Source organism: Cydia strobilella, chromosome 10 (genome assembly GCF_947568885.1).
Source record: "Cydia strobilella chromosome 10, ilCydStro3.1, whole genome shotgun sequence".
NCBI classification, from domain to species: Eukaryota; Metazoa; Arthropoda; class Insecta; order Lepidoptera; family Tortricidae; genus Cydia; species Cydia strobilella.
The window spans coordinates 18151096-18166021 of record NC_086050.1 but is presented as its reverse complement, the minus strand read 5'-3'; the positions used below and the strand labels follow the sequence as shown (position 1 = coordinate 18166021).

Below are 14926 nucleotides of genomic sequence, written 5' to 3'. Positions count from 1 at the left end.
TCAAACTGACTGACATTCGTTCAGCGACTTTTAAAAATAACTTGCGTTTTGACTTTTAGAATACTTTAAAGTTTGAATATTCCGTAAAGAAGTGAATTAAAACAATGTACATATTTGAACCTAATATAAATAAAAACTTCTGTGAAAAAACTCTATTAAAATTAATAAAACTAAATTTAAAATTATAATTGCAGAGGTTACAAAACTAGGAACAAAAAATGTTGGACCAGCTGACATAATGACATAAACAAAAAAAAATTTCTTAGTAATAAAATCCTTAAAAATGTAATTCAATGGGTTTGCCCGCTCGAAATATTTAGCAAATGGCGCCAGCATAGCTTGCCCTGTCAATCTTGTCTTGTGTCGGTTTTTTTTAAATGCCCGGATACCAGCCCTTTAAGCCAAATGTCATAGAAAAACGGGCAAACTATGATGGCGCCATCACTGCAAACCTTTGACCGTTGCCAACCCTATTTGAAAATCTGAATCGTCTAACACGGTTTTTTTTTGTTAACAAGCCTCATTGCCAAAAATTTTTTGATGAACAGCGTCCGTGCGAGCAGAATCCGCTGGCGCTTATCGTGTGGAGCGAGCCTTATCCGAGGGCGCGTCCTCGGTGTCGGCGGCGCGGGGCAGGGCGCGGCCGCCGCTCGCCGCGCACCGCGCGCAGGCGTGGCTGCTGCTCGCCGACTTATGTCTCAGGTAACACTTAAAATAGTACATTTTACAACTAGTGTGAAAAGAATGCTCGCTTTCAGCTCGTGGCAAGATACCTCGGTACTAGTGGTAAAAAGACATTTCACACGTGTTGTAAACGACGTTTTTTAATACAATTGCGAAAAAATAATAAATTAATATATCATTAGTAGAATCATACCACAAAACCAAACCAAAACCAAAAGTACCTATACAGCCCGCGATACTTGAGCTGCCGCAGCCCGCGATACCTTCATACTCGTGCGCGCCCCGGCCGCGGCCGCCGCGGGCCCGGCGCGGGTTGGTCAACGACACCTCCTCATAACTCATGAGGCCCTGGTACCTGCTCAAGCTAAATTACATTTTAACTGCGTTTCGAAAGTATAGTTTGGAACTAAAAAGTAAAAAGCACTAGTTCGAGAAATTGAGTTTCTCACACGCTACGCAGCCACAAAAAGTACCACTTTTTGAGCAATTGTATAAAAAAAAATTGAACTGTTTATTTAAAAAAAAAATAGTTATTTACGATACAAGTGCGGAAAAGAGGAAATTCGAAACGAGTGGCGAATTACCTATTCGCACGTGTATCGTACAACGTTTTACAGTACATATGGCCCTTTAAACTTTCGACATATGCACGAAAAGTGCTCTTTTACGCACTAGTGCGAGAAAGTAGCACCACATTTACTGTAAAAGAAATTACAAAATCTACTCTGAGACTTATCCTAATCTACACTCTAATAACTTATAATTATACCTACTTTATTATTATTAAATTAAATTGAAATAATAACACAATACAATAATAATATGTTTATATTTTTCTATATCTTAATTATTTTTTCTGACATGTTTCTCATAGGTCAATTAAATTTTGGTAATTGTATTTTAATTTTAATTAATCTTAGTATATAATGTAGCGTTAGTGAAAGCAGATTCTGCTAACGCTTATCGAGTGGAGCGAAAAAATTGAAAAAAACCGGCCAAGTGCGAGTCGTACTCGCGCACGAAGGGTTCCGTACCATTACGCAAAAAATCCAAAAAAATCGCGTTTGTTGTATGGGAGCCCCACTTAAATATTTATTTTATTCTGTTTTTAGTTTTTTCCGTTATAACGGCAGCAGAAATACATCATCTGTGAAAATTTCAACTGTCTAGCTATCACGGTTCATGAGATACAGCCTGGTGACAGACACGGTATTCATGCCCGAGTTCGACTCTCAGGATTTTTTTCCACTAATATGGTCCATATTATAATAGAGTAACTTATACTAGAGCGGTACTGTCATAGTAAATTTTGTAACCCCAGTAAATTCACTGCCATCTGTCGACACAGTTAAAAACTAAAAATTAAGATTTATAAAAATACGATAGAATGTATTTAAATATGGATAAATGATTTTTTTTATTTGCATTAATTATTTTTATGATTTTGACCCATGTTCTTTCACTGATATGCGTTAAAATTGTTAAATAACAAACGAAACCGTCAACGCCATCTATACGACAGTAGGCGAAAGCTAGTAGCGCCCTCTGTACGAGAATCAAATTTGATTTTCGAGGCACGTTTTTTCCTTAGACTGTATCCATCTATTACGGAGTTATATCTATCTTTGATATTATGATCCAAATAAAATGAGTAACGGCCCGGTCACGAGATCGCGCGGCGGCGGCAGCGGCGAGCGGCAGCCATAGGTGGGAACGAAAGGTCCGATCGCTGTGTCTCGCTCCAACCTATGGCCGCCGCGCGATGTCGTGGCCTGGTCCTCTCAGTAGTAACGTTCCTATAGGCTGGGCCGCGCGGCGGCGGCGGCGGGCTGCGTGGCCGAGGCGGCGGCGCTGGCGCCCGCCAGCCACGAAGTACTATACACGGTAACTATTCACATATTATTGGAAATATGTGATGTTTTCAATCAAAAAGTACCACATTGTCGAGGTACAGTCGAGTTCATAAATATGTATACATTTCTTCACCTTAATCCATTGCAATAAGGTGAATAAATGTATACATATTTATGAACTCGACTGTACCACATTGTTGCTTACCATAAGGACGAAAATTGCTTGTATCTTCATACGAAAAACCTGTCATAGCGTCTTTACGGCAAGCGATCATGTGGTACCTTTTACTTGAAAACGACACATATACTTTGGTTCCAAGGTAGAAAAAGGCGCGAAGTTCAAAATTTGTATGAAAATCGACCCTTCGTGTCCACATTTTTCTAATTGCCTGCCAATATCTTATACTTAAGGAACCAAACAAAAAAAACTGATTATCTGACTTCATAATTCTAATACGTCAGGCTTCAATCTCACCTGTGTAAATAGTGTTTTTTTACCTGACCTGTGTAAATAACTTTTTTTACCTGACCTGTGTAGATAGTTTTATTTTACCTGACCTGTGTAAATAGTTTGTTTTACCTGACCTGTGTAAATAGTTTTTTTTACCTGACCTGTGTAAATAGTTTTTTTTTACCTGACCTGTGTTAATAGTTTTTTTTACCTGACCTGTGTAAATAGTTTTTTTTTACCTGACCTCTGTTAATTGTTTTTTTTTTTTACCTGACCTGTGTAAATAATTTTTTACTAATAATTTTTCAGCGCGGCTTGGTTCACGAAGCGAGCCAAGAGTGGGAGGAGGCGCGACAATGTTTTCAAAACGCGTTAGCGTTGCATCCCACTCATCTCGACAGTATTGTGCATTTAGGTGAGTCACAAGGCTTGTTTAGAGCGGGATACTCCATAGTCCCACTCAAGTATGTACCGCTGGAGAGACCAGAGGGGAGACGGGGGCTGGGGGGGGAGAGGGTGTGTGTGGAGGAGGGTTGGAGGAGGGTGTGGGGGGAGCTCGCAAACTGGAAGAAAATCACACACGATAGGGCGCGCTGGAGCCAACTCGTACAGTAATTTTAAGTAAGTAGTCGGGCGGATTTTATCCACCTCTGATATGAGGGCGCTTTCAGCGCCTACTTTGGAGTGCGTTCGGCATTTAAAAATGTGAGTCATAAAAAACGCAACCGTCATTTTTGTGACTTTGTGACTTCATATTGAATTGAATTGAAGCTAATTTATTTATAATTTTAATTTATTTATTTTACAATTTATGTGTGCTTACTAATATACTTTTAAGAACTGTAAACTAACAAAATATGGGCCGACAGATCTGAAATAAAGATTTTCATTTCATTTCATTTCATTTCTTATTATCAGTGTAGCAACTAGCAACAAAGAAACGTCAAATGTGAAGTGCGGAGTTTGACGTAATTAATTAGTCATAATTCTGAAATCTTTAACTTTTCAGGATTTTCTTAAGATTATTCTATGGATAGGTTAGGTTAGGCTCGTTTTATAGTAATCCTGAAAAGTTACTACGCGTTTCTGAGAAAAACTAAATTATGGCTAACGAAACAGCGGACGAACAATATATTATGACTTAAAACTTTATGGGAAATTATAGAGACTCGTGAAGTGCAAATTGAATACTTGCTTTTGGTATTGAGACGTCACTCGCGAGAAAAAATGGCGGGGGGCGTTTGCGGTAACGTGATTTACAGGTAATATAATAACGATTTTAATTTTACTTACTTACTGCTGGCTTCTTGGCCTCCGACACCAAAGACCGCAATGCTACTCTCACTACTACACACTGGACAGAAACGGCTTTGGACAGAGTAGCATGGCGGTACGATTTTAAATTTGATGGATGAAATTCCCTTACTACGCACAAAGAGGATATAATAAGATAGAGCGGTACTGTCATAGTAGAATTTGTAACCACAGTAAATTCACTGCCATCTATCGACACACTTTAAAACTAAAAATGAAGATTTATAAAAGTACGATAAATGATTTTTTTTTATTTGCATTAATTATTTTTATGATTTTGACCCATGTTCTTTCACTGATATGCGTTAAAATTGTTTAATAACAAACGAAACCGTCAACGCCATCTATACGACAGTAGGCCAAAGCTAGTAGCGCCCTCTGATCGAGAATCAAATTTTGTTGATTTTCGAGGCACATTTTTTCCTTAGACTGTATTCATCTATTACGGAGTTATATCTATCTTTGCTACGCATATTTCCCAGGCGCGGCGTACTACAACCTGGGCTGGCTGCGCCTCGCGGAGAAGACCCTCCGCGAGGCGGCCGCGCTGGACCCGCAGCGCGCCGACACGTGGCGGCGCCTCGCGCTCGTGCTGGCCGCGCTGCGCGACCACGCTGCCGCCGCCGACACCGCCGCCGCCGCGCTGGCGCTGCATCCGCTCGCACACCTCCCGCTCTGAAACACCAACACTTAGGTACTGCCATCACCAATGTAATACAATTAACGAGCGAAACAGTGTTTTCGCGAGATAAACTATCGAGACAATTACGCAATTACCTAGGCAATCCAATTCTATCTTCTTCTTCAGGCGGTTCCCTGAGCCAGAAGGCGAAAAATCTCCTTATATGATCATGTTTTTCTAAGAGGCGTTGATATTCGTAGACGTGGAAAAAATATATGTAGTTCTTGACTATATTATCTTTAACAACATAGCTTCCGATACACGAATTATGACACTTCGCTCGAGACTATTAATTCCCAAAGTAACCTCTAACTCGGACTTTTAATCCTACTTTACTCGGTTATTTATTATGTGATACTGAAACTGAAACAAAAAAAGAAGAAAAAACAATCTTAACATAAATAGTAATTCCATAGCTTTAGAATTTCGATATTGTAAGGTAACGTTTTCAAAATAAATAAAAACCGACAAAATTCGATCAAAATTGACACTTGGCGCGTATGTTCTTTCCCGTTCTTTCTTGCGAAATGTGACAAAGACAGCGGCAAACCGATGGAACGGCCTTCAGTCGGTCCCTCAATACTGATCGTGACGTCATGTCCTACTGAAGACCAGGTTTCTCCGTAGGGTTCTATTCCTCGCCAAGCGCATCTCGTGCAGTTTTAATTGCATTGGTGCCGTAATTTCAGCACACCATCTAGTGTGACGAGGGCCCTGACATCTCTAGATACTCTTTCCAGGGTAGGTTCTATAGAGTAGTACTAAGCGACCGACACTATTATAACATTACACCCTAGCGCATCACTCGCTTTGAAACCGGTGGTCTGACGAATTACATTTCACAGCCGTAGTAACTTTTAATGTAAAAAAAAAAAAAACTACATTATCAAAATTTTTATTAAAATAAATAATCATTATCATCAAAGTACGAACCTGAATCGCTGACCATATGACAGATTAATAAATAGTTACTACGTAACAGATACATCATTCCCATACAAAAGCGAAAATACCTACGCTATAATAGCCTACAAAATCTTAATAATGCCTGCTGCTCAGGACGAGAAGAAATGTACCATAAGTACGCGCACAAAGAGTCGAGACTGCCTTGCTCGCCGTGCGAGTCACGTGCCAACGCGTCATCGTAAGAATGCGCTAGGGTTGTACTGTTACTTATGTGATTATTGTAATAAAACGAATGTTACGAATCAACCATATTTTTTATTAGTCAATCAAATATTTAAAAACAACACTTATAATACCTGACTCAAAAAACTCCTTAATTTACGATTTACCTACTTATGTTCAAAGAAATAAATGGCGACAAAATTCATAAAGATACATTTAAAATACTACTCGGTAAATACAACAAATTTTCCTTTGTTTTTTGACTTTTACACCCATCTACTGCACAATAATTACGTAGTTTCGGCATTTCGAAGCGTAGGCGCGGGAAACGTGCGGTGCGAGCGCTCAGGCGGGCGTTTAGCGGCCCTCTGTCGGTTGTATCGTCGACGATAAGCCGAGCGGTAGGCATATAGCGCGTGGCCTTGAGCGAGTGAAGGAGGCCTGACCATATCATGAAGTGATCAATTCTAAAATGGCATTGCATGAAATAATCAAAATCTGTGATTCTGGCCCCGACACACCCCTTAAACTTCCACTTTGAGACCCGGAACCTTGGGTATAACTGGTAACGCTTGGTGGTAAGGATAACTATGAAGAATAAAATTCAGACGAAATAGTAATAAAAACCGGCCAAGTGCGAGTCGGACTCGCGCCCGAAGGGTTCCGATTACGCAATATACGGCAAAAAAATCACGTTTGTCGTATGGGAGCCCCACTTAAATATTTATTTTATTCTGTTTTCAGTACTTGTTGTTATAGCGGCAACAGAAATATATCATCTGTGAAAATTTCAACTGTCTAGCTATCACGGTTCATGAGATACAGCCTGGTGACAGACGGGCAGACAGACAGATATCGAAGTCTTAGTAATAGGGTCCCGTTTTTACCCTTTGGGTACGGAACCCTAAAACCGACCAACTTTTTCTCAAAAGATTTTTATTAGTACATTACGAATATTACGATACAATTGCGAAAAGTAGGAAAATCGCAACGAAGTGGCGATAAATTAAAATACGACCTAAGGGAGTGTTTTAAATCGACACGAGTTTCGAATTACCTATTCGCACGTGTATCGTACAACGTTTTACAGTACATAATATGTGGCCCTTTTAAATTTGCGGTTTAGTAAAGTAGCACCGTGATGATACGTTTCAAAATTGGGGCATTTTCTATGAAAAGGGACCTTATTGTCGATGGCGCTTACACCGCATAGCGTCGCGCGGCATTGTATTTATATCGGAGCATCGTTTATAATGGCGTAAGCGCCATCGACAATAAGGTCCCTTTTTATAGAAAATACCACAATTGTGGAATTACCCTAGAATCTTATTGTAATTTTGTTCTGAAATGCACTATTTTTTCAAAATAATTTACGTAAGAATACTTCTCAGACTGATACACATACGAAGTATGTTAGTATATAGTGGCGTTGGAATTGACCTGTATCTTAAGAGCTATTTTTACTTGGCTAATAGGTAATATTACGCGAAACTCAGCGTAGGGGGCGCCAGGGTGCCACTAACACAATCTGAGGGTGTATCGTGAAACAAGAAAATTTCCAACATCTCTGTCACTCTTGCATATTCGAGCGATAAAGAGGCAGATAGCGAATTTTCGGATTCGCGTTTCCTGTTAGGTCCTCTGTAAGCAAACCGCCTTGATGCATCAATGTCATATTTTATTATCTCTGAAAACTTGTCAAAACCCTGTTAAAGGTACATTATGTATAAGTTACTCTATGGTTTACTAAAAAGGCTAGTGCTGCACTCTGGTGGCAGAACATTGCAGTAATATTCCCTATTAGCGTGGATTTGGTTAAAGTAAAAAAAGTTATCATCCTTATCTAATTTAAATGATAAATAAATATAAATTGTCCTGATTTCAATAAAAAAATGTAAATTATTACGTCTAAAAATTCATATAATATTTGAAGGTAAAATTATAAAATGAAAGTTATTGTCACCCTGACCAAAGATAAATATAACTCCGTAATAGATGGATACAGTCTAAGGAAAAAACGTGCCTCGAAAATCACGAAAATTTCATTCTCGATCAGATGGCGCCACTAGTTTTGGCCTACTCTCGTATAGAGGGCGTTGACGGTTTCGTTTGGTTTTTATAATTTTAACGCATATCAGTGAAAGAACATGGGTCAAAATCAAATAAAAATAATTAATGCAAATAAAAAAATCATTTATCCATGTTTAAATACATTTCATCGTATGTTTATAATACTTCATTTTTAGTTTTAAAGTATGTTGATAGATGGCAGTGAATTTACAGTGGTTACAAAATTTACTATGACAGTACCGCTCTATCTTATTATATCCTCTTTGCCCTGACGGATATAATTATGTAATTAAAATATCAATGTGTTTACTCCGACAAGATTAATTCTCTTTTATAAACAAAATAAAACTTATTTATTTCCTATGTGTAAAAATCATGTTTTCATTTTGAGATGATTCACAGTGTAGCTAATTACTTATAGATAAATTGCTAACCTAGTGTTAACTATTTGTATTTTGCTAAAGCTAAGTGATATTCAGTTTAAATATTTAATTTACATATACAGCCGCAACACAGTATCAATACAGCCGCGATACATCATCGATACAGCCGCGATACATCATCGATACAGCCGCGACACAGTATCAATACAGCCGCGATACATCATCGGTACAGCCGCGATACATCATCGATACAGCCGCGACACAGTATCAATACAGACGCGATACATCATCGGTACAGCCGCGATACATCATCGATACAGCCGCGACACAGTATCAATACAGCCGCGATACATCATCGATACAGCCGCGACACAGTATCAATACAGCCGCGATACATCATCGATACATCCGCGATACATCATCGATACAGCCGCGACACAGTATCAATACAGCCGCGATACATCATCGATACAGCCGCGACACAGTATCAATACAGCCGCGATACATCATCGATATAGCCGCGATACATCATCGATACAGCCGCGACACAGTATCAATACAGCCGCGATACATCATCGATACAGCCGCGACACAGTATCAATACAGCCGCGATACATCATCGATATAGCCGCGATACATCATCGATACAGCCGCGATACAGTATCAATACAGCCGCGATGTATTCAGGAAGAATATTACAGTGAGTATTTCATGTATTTTTACTAGTTAGAACTAATTCGTGTTTGTATAATATCAAAATTCTACTTCCTGTTATTGTGGAGGTAGTTCTTGACAATATTGAATTATATAAAAAGTAGGACTCGTAGTTGGATGTGTGGGAATAGATGTATATAGGCCCGTCCAATCTATCAAGCTCGCGGTATTTCCGGACCGATACGACCTTCAAATCTTTAAGAAAGGGAGCGCACTCCCATCTTAAATGCCGGCAACGCATTTGCGACCTTGGTGTTGCAGGTATCCATGGGCGACGTTAATCGCTTACCCTCAGGCGATTCGTCTGTTCGTTTGCCTCCTATCCTCCTAAGACCCCCGCGTACAAATTTTTATACATATTCCACAATCTATTTTGAGCTTTTGTTGAGTAACTAAGGTTACCAAATTCAAAAACAAAACAAATGCTTCTGGGTCTCAGGAGGCTATATCATAAAAAACATAGACAAGGAAATATTAAGACGCGTAGTCTAGGATTTTAGCCAAAAACTAAACTACGCTAAATGTTACTCTATTACAAATATTACGCACCGAAGAAATCCTATTAAAATAATCAAATGCACAACAATTAGCTCCATGCATGAATTTATTTTTATTGTTGTATTCATAATTTATATCGTTGGAACACCGGAAATGATAAAAATACTTTTGTAAACCTTAACATTATTTTATTAAAAAATATTTAAAATGTTGAAAATTTTTGAGCGGTTGAAACGCTCATAATTTTTGGCGCGAATTCGACAGAGCGTGATGACGTCACACGTTGGGCGGCCCAACTGACGTTTGCTACTAATGACACTAATCTGTCGAACGCGTGACGTCACGTGGCGTTTCGAGCGTTTCGCTCACTAGCTTTTCGCGGGCAAATTTTTGTACTTTTTATTTATAATTTTAAGTAATTAAATGGTAATTTAAAAACGGAAATGCATTTGTAACATGATATAACGGTAACAAACATCCGAATAAAACATATTTCGTTCAAATATAAACTTCATGCATGAGGCTAATTATTTCATCGAATGCAGATAATAAAAAGATAACGTGTTATCTCTGTAGTAATATAATATTTCGTTTACTTGATATTTTAATTCGCTGTATAATCCAATATTAAGATAACCTTATCAAACCATTCAGAACTTGTGTTAAGTATTTAATTTATTGCGTCGAATTAAAATAACCAACCCCAAAATTGACGAGGATCTAATAACGGAGGAAAATGTGACAAAGTCCTCTTTAAATACATTATAAATATTATAATTATAATCGAATTTAAACTGTTGTGAGACATACTAACATTAAATCATTTTACGGTTTAGACTCACTTGTTTTAGTCACTCGCGCGACATGTTTCGGAGAGCCTAGGTCTCCTTACTCAAGCACTAATAGTGCGAGCAGCGTTCACGACGACCGTGTGTTGCGTACTGCCGCTGCCGCGCGCCACGTCGCTCGAGTGACTAAAACAAGTGAGTCTAAACAGTAAAATCATTTAATTATAATTATAATGTTATATAAAAACAAAAAAACATAAGTTTAATAAAAATGGTTTTTCTGGAAATATAATTAGTAAGCAGAAAATGCCGCAAATAAGTTTTTTTAGTGTAATTAGATTTTTAAGTTAACACCGTTTTGTTGAGTTTGGGCCTAGTCTATGCGTTGCAAATTGCTTGTTTTGTTATTAAGTTTTATTATAGTGGTCTCATATTATCTATTTTGTTAAATCAAAACGAACAGTTTTCAGCAAATAAATACTTCAAGTCCTTTTGTTAAATATTTTAAAACAGTTCGAGTATCTTAATGCATTTGATCTTTTAACCACGTAAATTTCCATCGTGAATATTGTATTCAGTGCTTGTGCACTAGATAAACTGATGACTCGCTTTTATTTTGTTGTGGAAAGACCTGGGTGGTTAAAAGGTTAAAATCATTTGAACTTTTGATTAACTAAAGCAAATTGATATATTATTTATTTATTATTATAGCAACATACCTATATTTACACAGCATTACAGTTTGCACCAAAGCGCTGGCAAATTTATACATGCAAATAGCAAAACAGTACATAATTATTGAAGTACAATTTAGTCATGCAAATAATATTAATTAAAAATATGTCAAGTGATTTTGCAACTACATATACAATTTCATTATGATTATGTAACCATCCCTTCCCCTCATCAGGCAGAATATTATTTGTCAGAAATACACTTTGCATAACACGTGTCGCAGAAAACTTTTAGTCGAATTATACTTTTGCATAAATATATACTTGCTATAATAGTCATTTCGCATAATATTCATTTGGCAGATATTTCTAAGTGGGTTAGGTTAGGGTTTTCTGCCAAATGAATATTATGCAAAAAGAAATTCTGCAAAGTAATATTATGCGAAAAGCAGTATGCGAGAGGTAATTCTGCCAAACAACTTTTTGTTTAAATTTTATATTAAAGGAAAAAATGGAAAAATTTACACTTCCGGCAGGATTTGAACCCGCAACCTCCGCAATCCGTGCGTTGCTCTTAACCAATTGAGCTACGGATTGGGTTTCCATTTTTTTCCTTTAATATAAAATTTGGAGTATCGCTCGCAGACGTATCTGCATGTTAAAAAATTGAACTTTTTGTTTGACAAAGTTGGCTTGCCAGAGTTTTTATAATCGATGAATCTTTGCCTAAACCTTTTCAAATACTATTAAAATATAGTAAAGGCATTCTGGATTTTGCCAATGCTCTGTTAGTTAATTTATCTTTGGTAAAGGTTTATACGTACCGGTCCAACGACCTTTGGGTGTGTTATTAGTTTTATTACATGTAAAAAAGAATTTTAATAATGTGTCGTGCAAAATAATTATCTGTGTGTTTTTGAAACTCATCTGTCAACTCGATTTCAAGAATATAAAAATCAATGTGTTATAAAAATACCTTGTGTATAAATTAAATTGTGAATCTTAACGTATTGTAAACAAGGTTGTTATTAGAACAGCGACTCTTATTAAAGTACCACTTTAATATGTGGTATTTTCTATAAAAAGGGACCTTATTGTCGATGGCGCTTACGCCATTATAAACGATGCTCCGATATAAATACAATGCCGCGCGACGCTGTGCGGCGTAAGCGCCTTCGACAATAAGGTCCCCTTTAAGAGGCCGGTGTCGATTTTAGTCGCAAAAATGTAAAATTGATAGATTTCGTCGATGAAATTGTACACCTTATGTTACCAAATTGAAATAACAAGTACTGGTTTCTATTAGCACGTCTTCTTATCTTGCCTTTTATCAGATAAATTTTTTGAAAACAGACTCACTAAATTAGTAATGTTTTTTTTTCTGATGGACGTTTAGGTAAACGCGCGTAAAGCGCTGATTTTGTCGCTCTTATTTGTAAATTTCGTGAAGTTTGGACTGCTAAAAATGGTAAATTTGTATTACATATATTTTGTACTTGACCTTTATCAGATTACATTTTTGTTATATGACTTAGAGTTCGAGGAAATGAAAGTTAAACGAATTCAATTTTCTCCAGAAATTACTTCAAAACAAGTTACAATTTCTCTGAAAATCGACTTAATTTCAACGTTATTTGGATACTTGAACAATCTACAACATTTGCTAAAACTATTCTTATACATCAATTTGTATAATTTACCACCATAATTTTTTGATGAATTTTTAAAAACTGCCCCTTCTCTTCATATATTACCGGTGACGCACGCTCGCGACCTCATTATTAAAAGGCAGGATGAGAAAACGTGCTAATAGAAACCAATTCTTGTTATTTAGATATTACGTAACAAAACGTGTATAATTTCAACGACTAAATCTATCAATTTTACATTTTTGCTCCAAAATCGACTACGGCCTCTTAATAGAAAATGCCCCATATGTGTATTATTTGTCGCGTAGTAATGGTGTGGAAAAGGTTAAAATATCCGGTATCCATTGGATGCGGAACCGCACGCCGCTCCTGTGTGCGAGCGGGATAGATATATACACATATCGCTGTCTCGCTTACACACCCGAGGGTTGAGCATCGCATCATTGTGATAGCCGCGTAAAATATTGGATCAAATGTGCCAATTTCCTTTGGAACATTGGCTTATTCATAATTAACGTGTAATTGTGTACCTTTTAGAGAAAACTATATAATATATAGATTTGTTACTTGTGAGGGATAAATAACGAAGTGTAAGCAATAACTGAAACTAGCATTACAATTTATAGCAATAAAAGCGGGTTACTTTTTATGCAAATGTTCATACGAAGAAACCTGTATTGTTGTCCTTGGGTGTAGTTTAAATCGTACATAAAAGCGCAGAAACCACAAGTTTCTGAGCATTTATGAAATGATTTAATTTATTAATTTAAGTGATGGCAAACCTTTTTTTTGGTAATTAAAATAATTATAAGAGCGACGAAAAATATTATTAATAAAAATGCAGAAAATGTATGATAGTTTGCCACCTCTGCTCTAGTCCATAGGATTTTAACTCTTATCTACTTGATATAAAGTCTAAAATACAACGTTCCTCAAATACGTATTATATACATCGTTATTTGTCCCTACAGCTGTTTTCTTGTAACATATGTATTTAATATTATTATAAATAATAAATAAAATACCTAAATGCCTGTTACTGTATAGAGAACTTCCTAGTGTTCATTAGTTACCCTATAATTAAAAAAAAAAATAATTAAAAAAGTGTTTTACGAAATTGTTCGAGAAATATATACCTGTTGTTCGTAGTGTACCATTTGTACAGTCAGCGTCACAAATATCTACACCGGCCGGGTGTTCATAGAAATGTAATCATAAGCATCATATAGACATATACAGTGTGAAAAAAATTTAAGGGCCCTGGAGGGAAAGTACCTTAAAGGGGCCCACTGACTCAGTAAGAACAAAAATTTGACAGTTCCGAACAACTGACAGGCCAATATCGTCCGGCGGGCTGATAGTCAGTGGGCCCCTTAAAACCTTAATTAAGGTAATTTTACTTAAAGGAAACATTCTTTTATTTTTTTAAAGAAACAAAACTGCATTCATATATTTTTTAAATTCGCTTGTCTCGCCCGGGAATCGAACAGACTAAAAATTCGAATATTTTTAAGTGTTTTGGCCGTTTAAATATTTTTGATTAATAGGCTCATGTAGGTACCTCCCAGCATAAAGTGAAAGTGACTAGTACTAAGCACTATTTACTAAGCTTATGTAATTCCAGCATTAAAATTGTACTATATTGATGTATGTAACGGTGACTGTGCATGATTGACCAATCCATTCAATTTGTATACATGTTATTACACTCGTGTTCCATTCTATATCATGTACATATTTATTACATAATTCCATTGTATTATATCGTCTTTTTTGGATAAACTCACTTTGCTGTAGTAGTGAATTGACATTTGCATATATTTTATTATATAACCTTTTGAACGCTTTATATATACAGCCTGACCAATATATGATCATTGTCAAGAGGGCGCTGTTATTTTCATGTATAGGGTGACAGTTTAGTATAGTATGATAATAGTTTCAGTGAAATTCCGCAACATTGCGCGTGATCATATATTCCTGGTCAGGCTTTACATAAACATCACTCACACGCCTAGGTCCTGAGCGCAAGCGAGCT

General features: G+C 36.9%; 1 protein-coding gene across 1 annotated transcript in view; it reads left to right on the top strand.

Annotated features, from left to right (window-relative positions):
• Window positions 1-5002, top strand: part of LOC134745050 (tetratricopeptide repeat protein 7B) — a 51498-nt gene extending 46496 nt beyond the window's left edge. Inside the window, exons 14-17 of the mRNA XM_063679027.1 lie at window positions 549-702; window positions 2487-2568; window positions 3298-3403; window positions 4785-5002. Of these exons, the coding sequence (XP_063535097.1) occupies window positions 549-702; window positions 2487-2568; window positions 3298-3403; window positions 4785-4981 (539 nt within the window). The 3' untranslated portion in view covers window positions 4982-5002. The remainder of the gene's footprint in view (window positions 1-548; window positions 703-2486; window positions 2569-3297; window positions 3404-4784) is intronic.
• The last annotated feature ends 9924 nt before the right edge of the window (window positions 5003-14926 follow it).